Source organism: Erinaceus europaeus, chromosome 13 (genome assembly GCF_950295315.1).
Source record: "Erinaceus europaeus chromosome 13, mEriEur2.1, whole genome shotgun sequence".
NCBI lineage: Eukaryota > Metazoa > Chordata > Mammalia > Eulipotyphla > Erinaceidae > Erinaceus > Erinaceus europaeus.
The window spans coordinates 39446100-39470553 of NC_080174.1; the positions used below are offsets into that span (position 1 = coordinate 39446100).

The 24454-nt window shown below is 42.4% G+C and overlaps 1 protein-coding gene across 2 annotated transcripts in view; it reads left to right on the top strand.

Annotated features, from left to right (window-relative positions):
- Positions 1–6908: 6908 nt before the first annotated feature.
- The window catches only part of CLIC4 (chloride intracellular channel 4), an 81109-nt gene continuing 63563 nt past the window's right edge, over positions 6909–24454 (top strand). The window contains exon 1 of one of the 2 annotated variants that reach the window (XM_060205560.1): positions 6909–7186. In XM_060205560.1, coding sequence (XP_060061543.1) covers positions 7118–7186 — 69 coding nt within the window. In that variant the 5' untranslated portion in view covers positions 6909–7117. The remainder of the gene's footprint in view (positions 7187–24454) is intronic. The other variant, XM_007522575.3, reaches the window with a different exon arrangement.

A 24454-nucleotide genomic window follows, 5' to 3' on the forward strand; every position in this document is an offset into this window, starting at 1 on the left:
ACATGCCAGGCACCACTCTAAACAGCATAGACTGTTAACTTATCAATGATCCCACTAGTAGGCGCTACCTTTTGATCCATTTTACAGATGAGAACTTGTAGCACAACAAAGTTAATTACTCTGAGCTAGTAAATGGCAGAAGCAGGACTGGAATCCAGGCATCTGGCCTTAGAGTTCATATGCATAGCATCCCACTGTATAGCCAGAACCGCAGAAAGTAGACTTAATGATTTATTTATTTATTTATTTTTGAGAGAGGAGAGGTGAGATAGAATCAGAGCACCAGACTGGCACATGTAGTGTTGGGAACCAAACTCAGGACTTTTATGTGTGCTTAAGAGTTCAATGCTGGGGGGCCAGATGGTAGTGCAGCGGGTCAAGTGGACATAATGTGAAACTCAATCACTGGCATAAGGATCCCAGTTCCAGCCCCCGGCTCCCCACCTGCAGGGGGGCGTCACTTCACAGGCGGTGAAGCAGGTCTGCAGGTGTCTGCCTTTCTCTCCCCCTGTCTTCCTCTCCTCTCTTAATTTCTCTCTGTCCTATCCAGCAACAATAATAACAAGGGCAACAAAATGGCCTCGAGGAATAGTGGATTTGTAGTGCAGGCACCGAACCCCAGCGATAACCCTGGAGGCAAAAAGAGAGAGTTCTGTGCTTTTTTTTTCCTCTAAGTTTATTGCTTGGGCTTGGTACCTGCACTACAAATCCACTGCTTCTGGAGGCCCCCCCCTTTTTTTATTGGATAGGACAGAGAGAAACTGAGAAAGGAGAGAAGGGGGAACTAGAGAGGGAGAGAGAGGGGCCAGTTGGTGGCGCACCTGGTTAAGCACTCAGATTACAGTGTGCAAGGATCCAGATTCAAGCCCCTGGTCCCCATGTGCAGGGGGAAAGCTTCACAAGCGGTGAATCAGGGCTGCAGCTGTCTCTCTGATTCTCTATCTCCCTTTCCCCTCTCAATTTTTCTGTCTCTATCCAATAATACATTTTAAAAAAAATGTTAAAAAAAAAAGAGACACCACAACATTAAAAAAAAAAAAGGAGTGAGGGAGAAAGACACCTGCAGATCTATTTCACAGCCAGTGAAGTGTCCCCCTGCAGGTGGGTAGAGGGGGCTCCAGTCCAGGTCCTTGAGCAGATCCTTTGTCTTTGTACTATGTTAGTTTAACCGGGTGTGCTACTGCTTCTTTTTGGATAGGACAGAGAGAGATTGAGAGGGGAGGGGAAGATACAAAGATAGACACCTGCAGCCCTGCTTCACCACTCACAAAGCTTTCTTTCTGCAGGTGGAGACTGGGAGCTCGAACCAGGATCATTGCATAGGTCCTAGTGCTTGGTGCTATATGTCCTTAACCCGGTTGGCCACTTCCTGGCCCCCCCCCCCCCATTTTTTAAGATTTTATTTATTTTGGGGCCAGGTGGTGGAGTACCTGTTTGAGTGTGAGTGTTATAATGCACAATCTTGATCCCCATCTGCAAGGAGAAAACTTTGTGAGTAGTGAAGCAGTGCTGCAGGTGTCTCTCTGTCTCTCTTCTCTATCTCCCCCTTTCCTCTAGATTTCTGACTGTCTCTAGCCAATAAATAAGTAAAGATAATAAAAATAGTTTATTTACTTAGTAATGAGAAAGATAAGAGGAGAGAGAGAGAATCAGACATCCCTCTGGTTCATGTGCTGCTGAGAATTGAATTTTGGACTTCATGCTTGAAAGCCCAGTGCTTTATCCACTGAGCCATCTACCAAGCCGTGAAACTGAACTTTAGATAGCTAGTCAGCAACACCATCGCATCAGGGTTGAGAGGAGAAAGTGTGTCACTAGGGAAGGTTTTTGGAGGTGTCATGCTGTCCTTTGAAAAACCCAAGTCCTTGTGATGTGGTGATCAGAAACAAATACAGAGGCCTGGGAGGTAGAACAATGACTAGACTGACAAGTGTGTGGTCCTAAGCACTGCTGTAGACGTGTGTCAGAGTGATGCTTTGGTTCCATGTTTGTTTGTTTATTATTTTAGCCACCAGGCTTATTGCTAGGGCTTGGTGACATTTCTTTCCTTTTGCTTTTCTTCCTCTTTTTCTTTCTTTTACTTGATAAGACAGAGAGAAATTGAGAGAGCAGAGGGAAGTAGGGAAAGAAGAAGAGACACCAGCAGCACTGTTTCACTCCTCATGAAGCTTTCCCCTATAGGTGGAGACTTGAACCCAGGACCTTATATATGATAATGTGTGTACTCTGTCAGGTGTGCCCCCACCCATCCTAAATAAACAAATCTTAAGAAAAAAGAATCACATATAAGCTACCTGATTTCTCAGACTGGAAGAGCAAGACCTATCAAAGGCTATCCCTAGGCCATGAAACCACAGTGTAAACACAACACATTCATTCATTCTGTAATTTTTTTTTTTGCATCCTAAGCTATTCTAAAAGCTGAGAACCCAGTCATTAAGAAATAAAAAATATTGGAGTTGGGCAGTAGTGCAGCAGGTTAAGCGCACTTGGCGCAAAGTGCAAGGACCGGCGTAAGGATCCTGGTTTGAGCCCCCAGTCCCCCACCTGTAGGGGAGTCACTTCACAAGCGGTGAGGCAGGTCTGCAGGTGTCTATCTTTCTCTCTCCCTGTCTTCCCCTCCTCTCTCCATTTCTCTTTGTCCTATCCAACAGCAACAACATCAATAACAACAACAACAATAACTACAACAATAAAATGGCAACAGAAAGAGAATAAATAAATATCAAAAAAACTAAAAAAGGGGAAAAGCATCCTGCTCACATGGAGTCTCTGTTCTAGTGGATGGGGAAGACAGATATTGTGTAGTAAACATGTAACATATAGATGAGAAGGTGTTATGAAAAGAAAGGGGGATGATAAAGAATAACCTGCAATATTGAATAGGGTGGTATTTGAGACTTCTCCAAAAAGGCATTTGTACAAAATCTTGGAGACAAGGGAATGGGAGTTGCAGGAATTCTGGGAGAAGAATGCTACACAGGAGGAAAAGCAAGTGCAAAGGCCCCAAGGCAATACTGACTCATTTAAAGAATAGCCAGGTGGAAAGTGTGATTGGAGTAGAGAGCAAAGGGAAAGCAGTGAAAAGGGTGTATGTGTGTGTGTGTGTGTTGGGGGGGTTAGGGGGTGGGTAGGAGCACATGTCACCCATCTTCAAGACTTGTGTGTCCTGTAAACAGAGGTGAGTATAGAATGCAAACTATGCACGCATTTCTATGTTGGAAGATGAGACTTGAATGTTAATGGAACCTTCTTTGCATAAACACTCTAATTCTCTCCTTTGATGCCTCACCCCAGAGCTGCTCTGCCCACTCAGGTGGGCCTCCCTGGGGTAGGAACATGCAAATGCAGGTGCATGTGACAGTGACCGAAAGCAAAGGCTCTCAGTTGAGACCCAGCCACTTTAGTCACTGGTAACTTAGGGCTCTGTGAAAGAGAATGGCTGTGCCTCCTCCTGGCTGCAACATTTAGTCATTAAGATCTGAGGAATTCTGGTCAGCTCCTCCTTTCAGGTCATTTTCATATCCAGTGCTATTAGGCCAGCATGAAGCCCAAAACCCTCACCACGGGGAATATTTGCTGATTCAAAGTGAATTTGGTAAACAATCCCGCACCCCTCAGGAAACTGGGACCACCTAGAAAGATTACTTTGCCTTAGGGCCAGTGCATGAAGTTCTATTCAGAGCATTACCCCCTCCTCCCCCCCTCTTGTTTCCTTCCTTCCTTCCTTCCTTCCTTCCTTCCTTCCTTCCTCCCTCCCTCCCTCCCTTCCCTCCCTCCTTCCTTCCTTCCCTCCTTCCCTCCCACTTTCCCCTTTTGCTTCCTTTGTTGGCTGGAATCTGCTTTGAACTGTTTCACTAAATAGGTTGCTTTTTCTGGTGGGGGGTGGGAGAGGGGGATGTTTAGAAGGGAACTTTGCTTTAGTTCATGCTATCCTGAAAAACTAGTGTTAGGTTCAATTCAGAGTTCAGCCAAGTGCTGAAGTTTGTTTTTGATTCAAGCCCCTATCTAGCTAGCAGCCTACAGTCTGTTTCTTTTTAACTAATAAGTTGGTCACCAGGGAGTTGAAAATGGTTCCACCGGCGGCCGGGCATTAACCAGTGGGTTAAGCGCACATGGTGCCAAGCGCCAGGACTGGCTCAAGGATCCCGGTTGGTTCTAGCCCCTGGCTCCCCACGTGCGGGGGGGGGGGGGGAGGGGGGCTTTGCTTCACAAGTGGAGAAGCAGGTCTGCAGTTGTCTATTTTTCTCTCCCTCTCTGTCTTCCCTTCCTCTCTCGATTTCTGTCTTATCCAGCAACAACGACAGCAATAACAATAATAAGAACAACATAAACGATAAACAACAAGGGCACCAAAAAGGGGAAAAGAGCCTCCAGGAGCAGTGGATTCGAATTCAGGCACCAAGCCCCAGCAATAACCCTGGAGGCAAAAAAAAAAAAAGAAAAAGAAATGATTCCAGTCTATCCTGCAGGAGTGAATATGGACTGTACAAGACCCAGTGCAGTGATAATAGCCTGCATTGACTAAGCAGGGTATGTGGTAAGGTAAGGATCAGTAATGCCCTACCCATTTGGACATAATGTAACAGAGACTTAAGATCTTAGGGGTCTTGTGGTATTAGGTCTGAAAGTAGTGTGATTTCTTTTTTTTTTTCCTTTCTTTTCAAAAATATTTTATTTATTTATTGATGAGAAAGATAGGAGGAGAGCGGGAAGGAACCAAACGTGCTGCAGGGAATTGAACTCAAGACCTCATGCTTAAGAGTTCACTGCTTTATCCACTATGCCATCTCCTGGACCATTCTTCTTCCTTTTTTTTTTCTCCTAATTTTTTTCTTTGCCATCGTAAGTTTTTTTTTTTAATCTTTATTTATTTGTTGGATAGAGACAGCCAGAAATTGAGAGGGACTGGGGTGATTGAGATGGAGAGAGACATCTGAAGCACTGCTTGACCACTTGTGAAGCTTTCCCTCTGCATAAGTCGGGATGCGGCATCATCTAAGTTCATTTCCCACGTCTACGCTCGACGGGACCTGCCAGTATACGCGGATATCTTCGCCCACCCTGTCCAACGCTTGACGTCTCGTCACCCAATCTGGTCCCCTACGCCTACACTGAACTTCTCTGTTCCAGACTCTTGGAAACAGAGTTGGCAGTCAGCTGAGGTAAAGAACAAACACCTCATCACAGACCCCTGCAAGCGTCAACCCGGCTTTGACCTGGCACGTTATGATTGGGCCCTCCTCAATCGCTATCGAACAGGCCATGGCCGGTGCGCCGCTATGTTCCATCGCTGGGGAGCCAGAGACGACCGGAACTGCCCCTGCGGCTACAGACAGTCTATGACCCACATAGTCAATGACTGCCACCTCTCCAGATTCAAAGGAGGTCTCGAAACTTTACATCAGGCTCAACCTGACGCTGTTGACTGGCTACGGAAGAAGGGCAAACGCTAGAAGAAGAAGAAGGGGACCCAGGGCTCGAACCCAGGTCTAAGTGCATTGTAATATGTGCATTCAGCCAGGTGACCTACCACCCGGCCTCAGCAGTGTGATTTCTAACCTTTGGAGTACACTGCCCTTTTAAAGGCCCCTACAGAAATATTTGAACTTGCTATGGACTAGAAGAGGAAGAAATTGCAGGTTTATTTTATTATTATTATTATTATTTTACTTTCTTCGAACATTTTGGTATGTGCAATGCACTAAACTGTGGAGACAACCTTCTTGTGTCATATTCTCCCAAGATTTACTATCCATCGTAACCTAGGAAGGAGGGAGGAGTAGCTATGAGTCAAGTATTACCGCAAGTCAGAAGAGGGAACAAACAAGTAACTGTTTCCAAAGGGGCTGACGTTTGCCCCAGACTTTCAACAGCAGTAAGCCTGTACTCAGGTACCTATCTTGTGTCTAGCAGAAAATATCAGTCTCCATCCTCGGGGGCTTAAAGCCTCACCCCCACTATCACAGTAGCGCTGGTTTTTGCTATGTGAATTCCTCCTTTTCAAAGACAATAGGAAAGTTGGATAAAGCGGGTCTGGGCATAGCACTCAAGTGTTCCAGATGCAATTCATGTTTGACACAGACAGGAGAAACGGCAACAAGTATGAGAGAGTGAGTTGCTGTTTAAGGCTGAAGGATCTAGGTGGAGAGGGATCTTGTCTGTATAATTTATTGTCTCAGGCTCAACCCTGAACCGGGAATCACAGTAGATCCTCCTAAATAGTTGTTTATGTGGTGCTTCTCGAGGTAGACATATTAAGGGGGGGGGTGTTGAGTATCAAAGGTAGGGGGAAAATAAGGTATTCGCGCCGGCGAAATATAAGAGCTCACTTGGATAGTGTGTTACTATGCTTTGTGTACAAGCCAGGTTTGAGCTCGGCCCCCAGCACATTGAAAGAAGCTTCGGTGCTGCGGTTTCTCTCACTCTCTCAGCTTCTATCTCAAAAAACAAAATGTATTTCTCCGTAGATGAAAACTTTCCGAAAAGTTGTTCTGGAAAAATCAGTTCTGCGTGAAACAGAGTTGGGGAATTGACTGCTACGGAAACGGACGATGAGTCCCCAAGGCTGCAACTAGGGAGTGGGCGGGAGGCACCTTCTGGTCTCGCTGGGCTGGCCGAAGGCATGAGGTCACCTGGCGCGGCGCCAGCAGCAGCTGCTAGGCCGAGTCGGCGCAGCCGCGGGAGGCGGTGTCAGGCTCCGAACCCCGGAGAATTCCCCTCGCCTCCCACCCTCTTGGGAGGCGTGGCGTCTCGGAGCTTCGATCCACCAGGCCACGCCCCCGAGCACAGACCACGCCCCAACTATATATTCTCCCGCCTGCCCGAGGCCACGCCCCCGAGCTCCGGCCGTCCCCTTTCCTCCGGCGAGTCCTGGGACGGCGTCTTGGCCCCGCCCCCGAGGAGGCCCCGCCCCGCGGCTTGAAGCGGCTGGGGCAGCGGCGGCGTCTGAGTAGCGCGCGGGGCGTAGGGTGGTGCTGAGGGCCAAGGCGAGGGGCGAGCTTGCCGCCGGGGACTATCCAGGGAGGCGCAGCGCGGAGGGCACCCCGCACCCGAGCAGCCCGGGAGCACCAGCAGCCCCTGCCGACGTCGCCCGCGGAGCCCAGGCGAACCAGCCATGGCGTTATCGGTGCCGTTGAACGGATTGAAAGAGGACAAAGAGCCCATCATCGAGCTCTTCGTCAAGGTGAGCCATCCCGCCCCGCGGAGCCCCCGGCGGCGCCGCTTGGCCGCGAGGGCAGCTCCCTTCCCCGGGCGGGGGCGCATGCCTGCCCCCTTCGCCCCCGGAGCCACGCTCCTCTCCCGGGACTGGGCAGGGCTGCTCCCGAGCCCCCAGCCTATTGTCTCGGACCCACCCGCGTCTTCCTGCCGCCGGAGCCGACTGGGACCCCGACCCCAGGACGCGGCGCTCCGGGCGGCGTTCCCCGCCGCCGCGGCGGCTCGCGCGGCCCCGGGCCCCGGGCGGGGGCTTCTGTCACCGCCGCGCCCCCCGCGCGGAGCCCACCCGCGGCCGGTCCGCAGAGGATGCTGTGAACTTTTTCGAAACGCGTTCTGGGGGAAAAAAAGTTTTACTCCTCGCTGGGGTGAAACTGTAACTTTAATTTTCAAGACAGTTTAAATTTTTTTTTTTTTTAAGAAGGAAAGAAGAAAAAAAGAGTAGGCATTCATTCCTAGACCTCGGGAAAGACCGAGATTCCTCACTTTGGGTTTCCCTGCCGTAAGTATTTTACTAACATCTGTTTTTCTTGCTTCTCAAATGCGGAGCGACTGTTTTTGTCTGATGCAACATTTTTGGCTGTTTCCCCTCGGTGTTGCCGCCTCGGGAAAGATCAAGATCGTCGTCTGTGCCCTTTTGTTTTTCAAGGAAAACCCGAGGAGGGAAACAATTCACAACTTGCTTGGGGCTTTTAAAAGGTTGATTTCCCCCTCTTGTCTCTTCAGCTTTTATATCCTGGAACTACTTGGTTTGCTTTCAAGTACTAGTCCCATCCCTTTCGGGTTTGTTTTTTGTTCCTTTAACACTTTTCATTTTAGCACAAGAGAGTAGACTTACTGGATCCAGCTGCCTCCCTCAAACCTTGTAGGAAATCCTTGAGATTCTCTTACTGTCCTAAGCAAGACTCTGAACAGAAAAGTTGAACAGGAATCTAGGGCAAGTAGTCCACCCCCCCACCCCCCTTAGCATTTATTTTAAAGAAGGGAAGGCTCTAAAGGGTGTGTTTGAGAGGATGATCTGCAAGAGATAGAGTTGCTGGTTTGGGGTTTGAAACAGCAGGCAGGTGTAGAACCTCACTTTGAGGTGCAGGACATAGAATATCAGGGCTGCCTGAATAAGGGAGGAGGGTGGGCCAGAGATCAGTGTTCAGACATTTTTACTGAGCTAGGGGAAGGAAGGACTTTCTAGAAACTTAAAAAAAAAAAAAAATCTAAAAAACATGATACTTAATGGTGAAACTTTAGCAGTAGCATTGAATTCAGAGTCAGATAGGGATACTCTCAGTAATGACTTCTTTTTGGCATTGTACTGTAGGTCCTAGCCAAGAGAGTAAGACAAGAAAAAGAAATAAAGTATATTAATTAAAGAAGAGATGCCTTATTTAACCCTTCAACTAAGAGTGCATTATCTCTTAAACTTCGGTTACCTGAATACCATCTTCCAGTTTTCCCTGTATGTGTTGTATTGATGCTATTATATACTAAACAGAATAAAGAAAAAGAACATAATTTATATATTTAAGTAATATCTGTGAAACTGAGGATTAAGTACGATGTCTTTCAGGAGGCAGAGATGGAGAAAGAGACGACAGTAACCAGGCTTCCCTCAGTGTTGTAGGGGCCAGACTGAAACCTATTTGGTACAAATGGCATTGTAGGGCACTATCCAAGTCAGCTGTTTCACTGGTCCAGTTATATTTCTATTTTATCTTATTTTATTTTATTCTATATGCTGGATAGAGAGAGAAATCAAGAGGAAAGGAGGAGGTAGAGAGGAAGAAAGAGACACTTGTATCTTTGCATTGCTGCTCTTGAAGCTTACCTCCTGCAGGTGGGGACTGGGGGCTTGAACTGGGGTCCATGTAGATGGTAACGTGTGCTCAACCACCGTCTTGCGCCTTCCAATTCTATTCCTTTTTATATAGCTAAAAGTGTGAGCCACTTAAAAACATGTGGTTACTACTCATTTTTTTTTGCAAGGTTTTCCTTTCTTTCTTTCTTTCTTTCTTTCTTTCTTTCTTTCTTTCTTTCTTTCTTTCTTTCTTTCTTTCTTTTATTATTTATTTATTTTACCAGAGCACTGGCTTATGGTAGTGCAGGGGACTAAACCTGGGACTTTGGAGCCTCTGGCATGAGAGTCTTTTTTCATAACCATTATGCCCTGCCCCGTTGTAAGGTTTTCTTATGAAGTTGGGGACCGAGAGAACCAGGGTTCAAGTCACAGTTCCTTTCTCACAGGGTTATCCAGGGCAAGTTGTTTTCCCTCTGAGATTTATTTTCATTATTTGTGACAAAAGGTGTTTTTTTTTTTTCTATAACCACATAAACAAAACATTGTACTAATATACACCAGGATAGTTGTTTCAGAGGGAGAAAAACGGTCAGCTAAATTGTGGTAAAGAGTTCTTTATGGGGAGTCCGGCGGTGGCGCAGCGGGTTAAGCGCAGGTGGCGCAAAGCGCAAGGACTGGCGTAAGGATCCTGGTTCAAGCCCCCGGCTCCCCACCTGCAGGGGAGTCGCTTCACAGGCGGTGAAGCAGGTCTGCAGGTGTCTATCTTTCTCTCCCCCTCTCTGTCTTCCCCTCCTCTCTCCATTTCTCTCTGTCCTATCCAACAATGACGACATAAATAATAGCTACAACAACAATAAAAAAAAACGAGGGCAACAAAAGGGAAAATAAATAAATACAAAATATATATATATATATATAAAGAGTTTTTTATTTCTTTTCACAACCTGTATATGAAATGCAAATGGAGGAAAATACTCTTGTAAACAGTTATTTTGAAAATGAGAGGGCTGGGCCAGGCGGTGGCACAGTGGGTTAAGTGCACGTGGTGGAAAGCTCACAGACTGGCATTAGGATCTGGGTTCGAGCCCCAGGCTCCCCACCTCAGGGGGGTTGCTTCACCAGCGGTGAAGCGGGTCTGTAGGTGTCTGTTTCTATCCCCCTCTCTGTCTTCTCTTCCTCTCTCCCATTTCTCTCTGTCCTATTCAACAGCAATAACAACAACAATAATGACGATAAACAACAAGGGCAACAAATGGGAAAAAAGTTAAAAAAAAAAAAAGAAAAAGAGAGTGAGGGGGCAGAGGTCAGGGTTATCTTTTTTTTTTTTTTTTTTTACTAGAGCACAACTCTGGCTTATGGTAATGTGGGGGATTTGAGCCAGAGACTTTGGAGACTCAGGCATGAGAGTCTCTTTGCATGCTCCATTTTGTTTTAAAGTGTTAATTATTCTGCCTAGATGTATTTGATTTTGTAGCAGAAAATTGTTATCTGTGATGATACATGAATGGAAAGAATATTTAGCTTACTTGTTTAGGTAGCTTTGAATGTAGGAGAACTAGATTAGGACTTTTCCATGTAGCATGACAGGACTTGATTACATTTCCTTATGCATATTATTGTTGACGTTGTCTGCCTATGTATAAATCCAGTGACTCCAAGTCATTCATAAGCAGCAGCTGTGTGTTTCTTGTTTACTCCAGCTCTTAAAGGATAGGACACTCTCCCAGTGGTAAAAGACTTACAAAGGCAAGTCATCCTCAACACCAGGCATGACCATTTCTCCCACTTAGAGGACCCTGATGGTTGTATGGATTTTTATTTTTATTATTTTTATTTATTTGTTGGATAGAGACATTGAGAAATTGAAGAAAGGGGGAGGTAGAAAGGGAAAGAGGAAGAGAGATACCTGCAGCCCTGTCTCACCACTTGTGAAGCTTTTTCCCCTGTAGGTGGGGACTGGAGGCTTGAACCTGGGCCCTTGTGCACTGTAGTGTGTGTACTCAACCAGGTGCGCCACCACCGGTTCCTAGTTGTAAGGATTTTTACATATTAGCACCTGTTGAGAACCACCTACCAATGGAGTGAAGTTCAAAGCCTTCATAGGGGCCAGGCAGTGGTGCACCTGGTTAAGTACACATACTACAGTGTGCAAGGGCTCAGGTTCAAGCTCCTGGTTTCCACCTGCAGGGGGAAAGCTTCACAAGTGGTCAAGTAGAACTGCAGGTGTCTCTCTGTCTGTCTCCCTATCTCGCCTCTCAATTTCTCTGTTCTTATCAAATAAATAAATAAAACAAGGGCTGGTGTGTTACCTTATCTGATTGCTGTCTGGGTCTTTAACCCAATTTGTCAATTTGGTAGTTGTTTCCCAGGACACATTACTTAAACCTCTCTGTGCCTCATTACACAGTTGATATTAACAAATTTCATGGGAACATACCTGTTAACATATATCTTCATAACCTGTAATGAACTTAGAATAATATTTAGTAAGCAAAATAATATTTAGTAAGCAAAATATTTAGTAAGCAAAATAAGTATATGTGTGTTACCTTGGAAGTGTATGTTCACACGCAGATCTTCCTTTTGGATATTCTCTAAGTTTCTTGAGGGTGAGATCTGTGCTTTGGGATATGAGAAAGTCCCAAATGTTTGAAATTAGTTTGCTTTCTTCTTTCAACATTTTGCTGCTAGTTCTGTGTCTACTATGCTCTGCAGTTGGAAACTACTGCCCTAGAACCTGGTTAATTTTTTTTAACATTTAATTATTTTGAAATTTTATTTGATAGAACACAGAGAAATTGAGAGGGAGGGGGAGTCAGAGGGGAGAGATGGGGTGGGGGTGGGGTGGAGAAAAAGATCTGAAGACCTGCTTTACTGTTCATAAAGCTTCCTCCCTGTAGGTGGGTACTGGGGGTCTTGAACCTGGGTCCTTGTGCATGGTAACACATGCACTTCCAGGTGCACCACCACCCAGCCCTGATCTTGGTAATTTGTGCCTCAAACCATGGTCCTTTTGTTGATACTTGTCTGTAGAACTTGTGATTTTATCTAGCCACATCCTTGCTCACACCCCTCCCCCACCTTATTTAAAATTATTTATTTTTGCTATCAGAGTTAATATTGGGGCTTAGTGCCTGCATATCTTCACAGTTCCTGGTGGCCAGTTTTTCTGCCTTTCCTTTGGACTAAGGATGAGAGGAGAGAGGGGAGGGAGGGACAGAGAGCAAGGGGAGACACTGGCACTGCTCCACTACTCTGAAGCTCCCTTTGGCGGTCCAGGCTTGAACATGGGTCCTTGCTCATGGTAAAATGTGAGCTCTGTCTGGTGAACCACCTGCTGGCCACACCCGCCATCTTATTTATTTTACACTTCTAGTTTTTCCATGTATCTATCATAACAGTATTTTTTCTTATTTTTATTCATCAGATTTATTCTTGGCTCTGTTGAAAACTTGGGAAACAAAATTTCTGTATTGCTGAGTCACAAAGTGAGTTGAGAAGAGACTGGGTTTTTTGATTGTTTATATAAGCTCCATTCTTTTTGATAGTACTGTCTTAACACCCACCCTGTTTCCCCTAGCAGCTTCAGTGTGATGTGATGGTATTTCTTTTTTCTTTTTTTTTTAAATTTATTTTAATTTATTTATTCCCTTTTGTTGCCCTTGTTTTATTGTTGTAGTTATTATTGTTGGATAGGACAGAGAGAAATGGAGAGGGGAGGGGGAAGACAGAGAGAGGGAGAGAAAGATAGACACCTGCAGACCTGTTTCACCGCCTGTGAAGCAACACCCCTGCAGGTGGGGAGCCAGGGCTTGAACCAGGATCCTTATGCGGGTCCTTGTGCGTAGCGCCACCTGTGCTTAACCCGCTGCGCTACAGCCCGACTCCCGTGATGGTATTTCTGATCTTGATTTAGGAGAAGTTCCTTTCTAGAGGCTTTGTGGCAAGGAATTTAAACTTAGTCTTGCGTTACTGAACTCCATCAAAAAATTATGTGGTAATATTTAACTATTACAGGAATTGTTTCAGGGGGGAAATAGATAATAGATAATTAATAGATAATATCACACACTTGAAAAAAAACTTACTTGACTTGGTCTCATAAATGTAAGGAAATTCACAGCTTCTAGAAACTGATATCAGTCTCCATCCTTTCATTTCATGATTCCCATTTTCCTTATCAAGTAAATGTGTGTTTCAAACATTTCAAGCACAGGGAAGCAATCTTATAAATTGACATGAATTGACAGACCTGCTGGGAAAAGTCTCTTGGAAGCTTTAGTGAAACAGTGAAAGCTATGGTACAAATGAATCCTACAGATGGCAGAGTCTCAGCTGTTTTGCCACTATGAAGTGGAATTTCACTATATTTTGTTTCAAGGACAGCCTTCAAGAGGTATCCAGAGTATTATTCTGGTCTATTAGATGCCAGGATCAAACTTGGGACTTTATGCTGTGCCATCTCCTGGTCTATTCCCCTCCATGCCCACCCTCTTCCTTCCTTCCTTTTTTTTTTTTTAAAATTTATTTCTTTATTGGGGAATTAATGTTTTACATTCAACAGTAAATACAATAGTTTGTATATGCATAACATTCCCCAGTTTCCTTTTTTTTAAGCAGAGATAAATGACACATACACATCTTTAGTAGGAAATTAGGAGAATTTTTAATAACTGACCAAAAAATAACTCAACATCACGACACTGTTTACTTTGGATCTAATTGGTTGTCATTCATTTGAAGTTTCCAGAGGCGAACATTCAAGAGGTAGAAATGAATGTAAAAAATGAATCAGAGGACTGGCAGAATAGCTCACTAGGTTCAAGGTTGGTCCCTACCACATTAAAAGAGGCTCCGGTGTTGTCTTTTTCACTGTCTCTCTGCCTCTCTCTAAGGGGGGGGGGCAGCGGGGCGTGCGTGAAGTTTATGTGCGCTTTATTCTTGTTATGTGTTGCCTGAGCTATTTTTTTTTTTTTTTCCCTCCAGGGTTATTGCTGGGGCTTGGAATCCACTGTTCTTGGAGGCCATTTTCCCCCTATTGTTGACGTGGCCTTGTTGTGGTTATTACTGTTGTTGTTGATGTTGTTCGTTGTTGGATAGGACAGAGAGAAATGGAGAGAGAAGGGAAAGACAGAGTCGCTTCACTGCCAGTGTAGCAACTCTCCTGTAGGTGGGGAGCTGGGGCTTGAACCGGGATCCTTATGCCAGTCCTTGCGCTTTGCGCCATGTGCGCTTAACCCGCTGGCTACCGCCCGATTCCCAACCTGGGCTATTCGTACAGACTCAACCATCACATTCTTGGAAAGACCAAGGTAATGATTCTGATTAACTGTAAGAGATTAAGATAAATGCTCCAAGTCTTTGATTGTTACAGAAATGCAAATAAAGACAACAGTGAGATACCACTTTACTCCTGTGAGAATGTCATACATCAGAAAAGGTAATAACAGCAAATGCTGGAGAGGTTGTGGGGTCAAAGGAACCCTCCTGCACTGCTGGTGGGAATGTCATTTGGGCCAACCCCTGTGGAGAACAGTCTGGAGAACTCTCAGAAGGCTATAAATGGACCTACCCTATGATCCTGCAATTCCTCTCCTGGGGATATATCCTAAAGAACCCAACACACCCATCCAAAAAGATTTGTGTATACCTATGTTCTTAGCAGCACAATTTGTAATAGCCAAAACCTGGAAGCAACTCAGGTGAGTGGCTGAGCAAGTTGTGGTTTATATACACAATGGAATATTAGTCAGCTATTAAAAATGGTGACTTCACCGATTTCAGCATCTTGGATGGAGCTTGAAGAAATCATGTTAAGTGAAATAAGTCAGAAACAGAAAGATGAATATGGGATGATCTCACTCTCAGGCAAAAGTTGAAAAACAAGATCAGAAGAGAAAACACAAGTAGAGCCTGAACTGGAGTTGATGTATTGCACCAAAGTAAAAGACTGGGGTGGGGATGGCGGTGAGGGGGAGAGTACAGGTCCAAAAAGGATGACAGAGGACCTAGTGGGGGTTGTATTGTTATGTGGAAAACTGAGAAATGTTATGTACAAACTATTGTATTTACTGTTGAATGTGAAACATTAATTCCCCAATAAAGTAAAAAAAAGAGATTAAGATAAAGGAGCCCCAGGTGGGGAAGAGAGAGATTTATAAACTAGAGGACTGAATAGATGAGAAGCTTAACATGAGTAAAAGTAGAAAAGAAGGTTAATGAAGAGAACCTGCATATAACTAAAAGTTAACAGTTGGCTTGAAAGAGATGCCTAGAAGCCAGACTTTCCCACTTCCTGTTTCATTAGCACTGTGGAGCCTTAGTGTTATGCTGTCTCCTGAATAGGGAATTAGTGAGACCATAAAGGGAGATGTGATTAAGGTATGAATTAAGATTGCCATCAAGTGGAGGAATGTTAGAGAGGATTTTCCCATTTACAGATTCTTATAAAGAATGGAAAGGGAATATGTCTGAAGGAAAATAGCATTAGTCGTGATTTCAAACCTGTCCAGGTGTAGTTTAACAGAATTCTGATTTCAGGGCATTGCTTTTTGAATTCTCTTAGAACTTTTAATCCACTTGTCTTTTTAATGGCTTCACTTTGGTACCCATTCAGTGCTCTGTATCAATTTGAAGAACATCAATTATCCTTAATTTGGCTTCTAGGTCTCGACCCCTTCCACAGATTACTTAAAACCTAAAACTAGGAGATTATTTTGATCTAAATTTATGAAAATGAGAATTTAATGTAGGTAAGGCAATATTTGAAAGTTGTGGCAAAGATAGGCTAGAAACATCTTAAAATTATTACTTTAAAGATGTAGCAACGGGGGTCGGGAGGTGGCGCAGTGGGTTAAGCGCATGTGCTGCAAAGCGCAGGGACCGGCGTAAGGATCCTAGTTCGAGCCCCCGGCTCCCCAACTGCGGGGGAGTCGCTTCACAGGCGGTGAAGCGGGTCTGCAGGTGTCTATCTTTCTCTCCCCTTCTCTGTCTTCCCCTCCTCTCTCCATTTCTCTCTGTCCTATCCAACAACGAATTGCGTCAACAAGGGCAATAATAATAACCACAACGAAGCTACAACAAGGGCAACAAAAGGAGAAAAAAAAATGGCCTCCAGTAGCGGTGGATTCATGGTGCAGGCACCGAGCCCAGCAATAACCCTGGAGGAGGAAAAAAAAAAAAGATGTAGCAACATTAAAACCAGGACTAAACCTATAGTTCGCCATGCATATGTTTTGTCTCATACATATTTTTCTGCTTTTTTTTTTTTTGAAGCTGCATCATAGTGTAACAAAGCAAGAAGTCTAACAGGGTTTCTTTATTTCTTGTAATAAAATTATTACTTACAACTTTACAAGTGAAATAATTTATTTTTATGAAAAGAATTTCATTTCCATTATAATAGTTGTAAAAATGTCAATCATCTGTAACAGTTTAAGTAGTGAATTTTGTCACCATGCAGCTCAGCTGCTTATTTGTATATAGAAGGAAAGAATATCTGAACAAACACTGGCGAGTACAAAACCAAGCAATTAGATGAAAACTTAAGACAGTTAAGATTTTTGTAGGGATATGTACCAGTAGGTTTTATGCATATTTTAAATAATCATCTACTTTATTTTGAAGGTAGAAATAAATGATAGATTACTGGTACAATAAATTTTTTTAAAAAAAAGATAAGTCAATCAAGCTATTCTACTTAAGAAAATGGGGGAGTAGTTAGGCTTGAGAACACTCTATAGACAAAGGTCATTAAACTTAAAAAAGTGAAAATTTGGCCTTGAATATACATATAGCCAAGAGTGAACTGAAAAGTCTTAAGATAATTTCATGAAGTGCAGTTTTATATTATTTCATGTCTTAGGTTATAGCATATTTTATTTATTTACTTAAAGCTTACTTATTAATGAGAGAAGTGGGGGGGTAGAGGAGAGATTGCCTGAGCGCACACTTCACTCTGGCACATGCATTACTGAAGATCAACTCAGGACTTCATGCTTGAGGGTTCAGTGCCTTATTTGTTGTGCCACCCCTTGAACCACTACAATGCATTTTAGTTAACACAGGAATCTTTCTCTCCCCCCTCTGTCTTCCCCTCCTCTCTCCATTTTCTCTCTGTCCTATCCAACAACGATGACATCAAGAACAACAATAACTACAACAATAAAACAAGGGCAACAAAAGGGAAAGTAAATAAATATTTTAAAAAATTAAAATTGAAAGTCGCTTCCATGCCCTTTGTTTTTAAATATTTATTTGCATGTATTTTGTTCTTTTAAAAATATTTTTTCCAATTATGAAGCTTCACTGGTTTACTAGATACAACTTAAAAAACAAGAACAAGCACGGATAAGTTATTTATATTCTCTTGTGATTTTAAAAATCCAGGTAAATTAAGACCTTAAGAAGTGATTTTTGTGGCACAAGGAATGAGAGAATTGATAGAGAAATGAGTGAAATATCTATATTATATTCTGGGAGTCGGGCGGTAGCGCAGCAGGTTAAGCGCATGTGGCGCAAAGTGCAAGGACCTGCCTAAGGATCCTGGTTCAAGACCCCGGCTCCCCGTCTGCAGGGGAGTTGCTTTACAAGAAGTGAAGCAGGTCTGCAGGTGTCTGTTTTTCTCTCTCCCTATCTTTCCCTTCTCTGTCCATTTCTTTCTGTCCTATCCAACAACAACAACAATAATAACTACAACAATAAAACAAGGGCAACAAAAGAATAAATAAATATTAAAAAAAGAAATATCTATATTGTATTCTAACAGATGGTAATTTTAGAATCTACTAAATATTATTAGTTATTTAAAGACATCTTTACCTTTTTCTTCCATAAGTACTTACATGATAGTCTTTATTTTTTTTTTAATTTTTAATTTTATATTTATTTATCCCCTTTTGTTGTTCTTGTTGTTTTATTGTTGTAGTTATTGATGTCGTCGTTGCTGGATAGGACAGAGAGAAATGGAGAGAGGAGGGGAAGACAGAGAGGGGGAGAGAGAGATAGACACCTGCAAACCTGCTTCACCGCCTGTGAAGGGACTCCCCTGCAGGTGGGGAGCCAGGGCTCGAACCGGGATCCTTATGCCAGTCCTTGTGCTTTGTGCCACCTGCACTTAAGCCGCTGAGTTACAGTCCAACTCCCAGTCTTTAATTTTTAAATTATCTTTATTAATTAGGTAGAGACAGCCAGAAATCAAGAAGGTAGGGGGTTATAGGGAGGGAGAGAGACAGAGAGACATCTGCAAAATGCATCACCACTCGCAAAGCTTTCCCCCTGCAGGTGGGGACCAGGGGCTCAAACCTGGGTCCTTGTGCATTGTATCATGTGCACTCAACCAGATACGCCAACACCCAGCCCCATGATATATTCTTTTACTTAATTAAAATATTTATTTAGTTGATAGAACAAAGAGAAATTGAGAGGAGAGATAGGGAGAGAGAAAGAGAGACACATGTAGCATTACTTCACCACTTATGAAGCTTCCCCCTGCAGGTAGAGACCGGGGGTCTGAACCTGTGTCCTTGTACACTGTAATATGTGTGCTCTGCAGGGTGTGCCACTGTTTGGCATCTATGGTACAATTTCTTTTAACCTTTAATCTGTTGTTGGACACATGAGTTATTTCTAAATGTTGACTATTACAAATAGTACTGCCACAAACATGGGTGTACATAGATCTTTTTGGATGAGAGTTTTTGTGTTCTTTGGATAGATGCCGAAGAGAGGAGTTGCAGGGTCATTTAGTAGATTAATTTTTAATGTTTTCAGGAATCTCCAGACTGTTTTCCACACGGGCTGCACCAGCTTGCATTTGCAGTGTTTCTAGTCGGCTCCCCCACTGTGTACCTCATATTCTAGCTGGAATGGGCCTCACTCAGCATGTCCTATACTTTGGCCTTCATGTCCTATACTTTGGCCTTCATGAAGATTTAGTTGGTGTCTCTTCATCTGAAATATATTTCTTCAGCCTCTTCCCCCACTTCCAGTTTCTGCCTACCAGAATGTTTGAACTATTTTAATTCAGTCACTTAATTTTTGAGGTATTATTTTGTAGATTTGGATACATTAATGGGCATTATGAAGTTCATATTCACTTGGGGCAAACTACTGTATGTCTTCTAGTGGTAAGTGCTAAGAAAATTTGAAGCAGGATAAGGAGTACAGAGAACGAACGATAGGGAGTGTTATTTTCTCTTTAACAGGATGTTCTGGTAACTGTGGAGATTAGCAAAGGAGAAAGCAAGGGACTTAGGGTGCTATTCAGGCAAGAGATGACAGTGGCTTAAACTGAGAGAGAAGCAGCCTGATGATAGATGTATTTTTTTTAAGATTTTATTTATTAATGAGAAACATAGGAGGAGAGAGAGAAAGAACCAGGCATCACCCTGGTACATGTGCTGCTGGGGGTTGAACTCAGGACCTCATGCTTGAGAGTCCAATGCTTTATCTACTGTGTCACCTCCCGGACCACGATAGATGTATTTCTAAGATGAAGTAACAGGATTTCTTGATGGATTGAATGTGGGGGTGAGAGAACTAAACGTCAATTTTGAGATTCTGAGAATTTAGTTCTGAAGAATTAGAATGGAGGAGTTGCCACTAACTGAGAAGCTGTGGAAAGCATTGAGTCTGATGGAAAGGAGGAGAGTTTGGTTCTTGGCATGTTAAATTTGAATGTTTTAAGACTTCTCTTGTCTAGTTGGAGAGGTTTAAGTTATATAAGACGTGTACATCTTGTATATGAAATACAAATCAAGACATGCTGGTGAAGCTAGAACCCCCACCTGGGGATCAATCTCTGCACTGAAATAATCTTTTTTTTTTTAATTAAGTGATTTTCTTTAATTAATTAATTCCTTTCTGTTGCCCTTGTTTTATTGTTGTCATTATTGATGTCGTTGTTGGTTAGGACAGAGAGAAATGGAGAGAGGAGGGGAAGACAGAGAGAGGGAGAGAAAGATAAGACAATCCTGCAGACCTGCTTCACCGCCTGTGAAGTGACTCCTCTGCAGGTGGGGAGCCCAGGGCTCGAACCGCAATCCTTTTGCTGGTCCTTGCACTTTGTGCCATGTGCGTTTAACCCGCTGTGCTACCACCGACTCCCCCTACCCCCCCTTTTAAGATTTATTTATTACAAATTAAGAGTTTCACATGAGGCAGGGAGAAGAGGAGAAAGATGAGGGAGAGGTATCAGAGCACTACTCCTACATGTGGTGCTGAGGATCAAATTGAGAACCTTAGGTATAAAAGTCTAGTTGAGCTATTTTCCCAGCTTCAGTAAATAAAGTCTTTAAGAATAAAATTGATTAGGGGATGGGATACGGAGCTTTGGTGGTGGGAATTGTACCCCTCTTATCCTATGGTCTTGTCAGTGTTTTCATTTTATAAATTAATTAATTAAAAAAGAATAAAAGCGATTAACTAAAATGAAATTAAAAGCATACAAATCAGTGTTTATTTATTAATTTTTAGACAGTGACAAAGAAATTGAGGGAAAGGGGGAAGTAGAAAGGGAGGAAAAAACACCTGCAGCCCTGCTTCACCCTTGCGATGCTTCCCCTCTGTAGGTGGGGACTGAGGACTTGAACGCTGGTCCTTGATTGTGGTAATGTGTACTCTAAAACAACAGAATTAAGGCTATCTGAGGGGCAGAGGGTTAAGGGAAGGAGACAAGATAAGGAACATGTAAGATAAAGGTGTTAGGTTTAGTGTTTTTTATTATTTATTTATTTATATTTTATTATCTTTATTTATTGGATAGAGACAGTCAGAAATTGAGAAGGGAGGGTGAGATACAGAGGGAGAGGTAGAGAGACACCTGCAGCACTGCTTCACCACTTGTGAAACTTTCCCCCTGCAGGTGGGGACCAGGGACTTGAACCTGGGTCCTTGCACATTGTAACTTGCGCTTAACCAGGTGCTCCACCACCCGGCCCCCCTTTTTTTTTAATTAGCAATTTAACATTGATTTACAGTGCTGGGTGGTGGCCACCTGGTTCAGCACACAAGTTACAGTGAGCATGAACCCAGGTTCAAGCCCCTGGTCCCCACCTACAGGGGAAAAGCTTCATGAGTGGTGAAGCAGGGCTACAGGTATCTCTCTCCCTCTGCCTCTCTCTCTCTCTCTCTCTCTCTCTCTCTCTCTCTCTCTCACCTCTTTCCCTGTTTCTGGCTGCCTCTGTCCAATAAATAAATAAAGATTAAAAAATTGATTTGCAAAATTATAAGACAATAGGGGTACAACTTTGCACCAGAGGTCTGGATCACCAGAGGGTCTGACCACCAGAGGTCTGGATCCCCAGTCCCTCCCAGCTTGCAGTTAAGCTGTAGCAGTTCTCCCAAGGTCACGGATATAGGTTGACTATTATTTCTACAACTGTCTGTCTATATATGCCTCTGTTAGTTTGTATGTTTAGTATATGTGGTTTCAAATTTCAGGGTATTATTTAAAATATTGCTGGAGACATTTATATTTTATTTATTAAGGACTGAGGGAAGGGGGAGATGGAGAGAGAGACACTTGGCAGCATTGCTTCACCTGTTCCTGAAGCTCCCCTCCTGTAGGTGGGGATCAGGGGCTTAACCTGGGTCCTTGTACACTGTAATGTGTGTGCTCTATTAGGTGCACCACCGCCAGGCCGCCTTAGATGGGGTTGGGGGTGGGGTGGGCCATGGTCTTGTTTACACGTATTAGGTAACTAGAGCTGGTTGGACTCTGTCATTTTAGACCATCTGCCTCAGCAGCTCTTTCTGAACTTGTAGGTGAAGTAAAACTGGGTTCATGATTAGTCACATATTTCTCTCGAGTTTCTTTGGTTCTGTCATCATCATTATCATCTTTAACAAAAGCACAAAGTGATTAAGAGGAGTAATCTACAATGTACAAACTATAGTGATTTTCTGGAAAAACTTTAAAGTATTTATTTATTTATTTATTTATTTATTTATAACAGAGCCCAAACTGGCATGATTGATGCCAGGGGTTGACCTTGAGTACCTCATCTTTTTAAGTTTAAGTCTCTAGCCACTATGCTGCCCTCCTGAGTTTCACTTAAAAAAAAAAATTTTTTTTTTTCTCTTACTAGCAGACCATTGCTCAGCTCTGGCTTGCGGTGGTGCTGGGGATTGAACCTGGGATCTTTAAACCTCAGACATGAAAGTCTTGCATAACTATTATAATATCTCTCTGGTCTAGAAATACTTTTAAATTAGTGATTTTAGTGTATGTATTTCTCTTAGTTCCTGTGCATTTCTCTGTTTGCTCTCAGTGATATTAACTTACAATAACGGACACTTGTCTAATGCTGTCTTAGTGGAAAATGCAGCTTAGTAAAGATCTTTTAGTTTTAGTAAAACTTTTTATTTTGTAGCTGTAGACATTGAAATAGTATTGATTTACAAGTTTTTTTAGGGGCCAGGATAGATAGAGTTCAAGTCTTCTTTGATTTCTTTCTAAAGACTATTATTTAATGAGAGAGGACACAGAGTACTGCTCAGTTCAGATATATGCAGTGCTGGGAGTGAATCTGGGGATCATAAAGTGACTTTAAAATCTTTTATTTTATAATGTCATAGGTTTCCTGAAATTACTTATTTTGTTCCTGCATATTGATAGGATAGAGTACATTGGCAAATAAAAATGAACAGTAGTTTTTGTTTTTCTGGTGAAGTCAGAATAGTCGCCATAAGGCATCGAATAGCATTGGATGTTTACTGTAGTCCAGACGTGGTGTGCTAGGCCCTTTGCAAATGTTAGATGACTTAATCTCCCTCTGAACTTTGAAATAGGTATTACCAATGAGTTCCCTTTTACAGATGAAGTTTGGAGAGACCATTGCCCATATATGATCTCAAGGCAAGTAAGTGGCAGCACTGATTTGTACCAAGGCATTTGTGACCTGGAGCTTGACTTTTAACCATTAAGAGCTTTTTAATTTGTTTTTTTTTTTTTTTTTTCTATTTGAAACTTGAATTTTTACTTAGCGGAATTTCATTTTTATTATTTGCTATTTTCAGTCACTGGAAAAAATAATATTTAAGGATATTTCTGAAACACATTAAGTAGTTAACCTTGTTAGTTAGATTACTTTGATTGCTTTCAGTTCTCTTTGTTAAATTTGAAATGGAACTAAGATTTCCATTACTTCATCTCTTTGCATTCTGGGGGCCTGGTTAATTAGTATTTTGTAAAGTATTATAAAGGGTTTGTTTATAAACTTGTTAAGGAATTTGACTTGAATATAACATATTTGTTTTTAGGATTGTTTTCCACTTTAGAAGTGTCAGGCCAATCAAAGTTTAACAAAAACCACATACTAAATTGTTGTGATTACTTTACTGTTACTTTTTTTTTTTTAAACTGCCCCTTTAGAGGAGTCTACACTAGTCATTGCATTGTTGATAGAAAAAAGCAAGGAAGTTTCTTTTTGTGGAAAGAGGAAATTGCTGTTAGTTCAAGACTTTTTCCATATTAGGTATAAACTAAATATAGATGTGTAATCCTGGAGTGAAGTCACTTCTATAAAGTTTCTTTAGCAGAGCTGATGAGATTAGCCAGTGTTTTATGTTGGAATTTATTATTTTTTTTTTGGTTATGCTTTGTTTTCTTAACTTTTGATTCCCTTAAATGATTACCAGATGAATTAGTCTTATGGTCTGCTTTCTTTTGCCTCTTAAAAAAAAGAGGGAGAAAGAAAGAAAGAAAAAACATTACATAGAATATATATATATATATATATATATATATATATATATATATATATATATATATATATTTCCCTTTTTGTTTTTGCTGGAGTTTAACTGTTCCAGGACATGTTTTTCACATAGAAAAAAAGAGTTTGTAAGAGACAGAGGGTGAGAGTGAACAGCGCTGTAGCTTCTTCCAGTAGAGTGAAGACCAGGCTTGTACCTGGGCTGTATCGATGACAAGGTAGGTGCACTGTCCAGGTAAGCTATCAGGTTGGTCCTCAAGAAACGTCTTTTAAAACACAAATTAGAAAAAAGAAAAATTCTTGCTTTCGTTTAAAGAATAGTTGCTTACATAGTTCTTTTTTTTTTTTTTATTATTTTCCCTTTTGTTGCCCTTTTTTTTTTTATTGTTGTTGTTGATGTTGTCATTGTTGGAGAGTAATGGAGAGAGGGGGGAAAGACAGAGGGGAGAGAGAGAAAGAGACCTGCAGACCTGCTTCACCACCTTTGAAGCGACTCCTCTGTAGGTGGGGAGCCAAGACTGGAACCAGGATCCTTACGCCGGTCTTTGTGCTTCACTTCACGCCACGTCCGCTTAATCCGCTGTGACCTCCGCTTACATAGTTGAGGGAAGATTGTAACTATGTTAATTTCTTGACCATGTCATTCTTCTATCACTTTTTTTTTTTAATTTGGAGTATCTTTAAGTATTTTTCACATTAAAAAATTCATTTTCATTCATTCATTTATTTA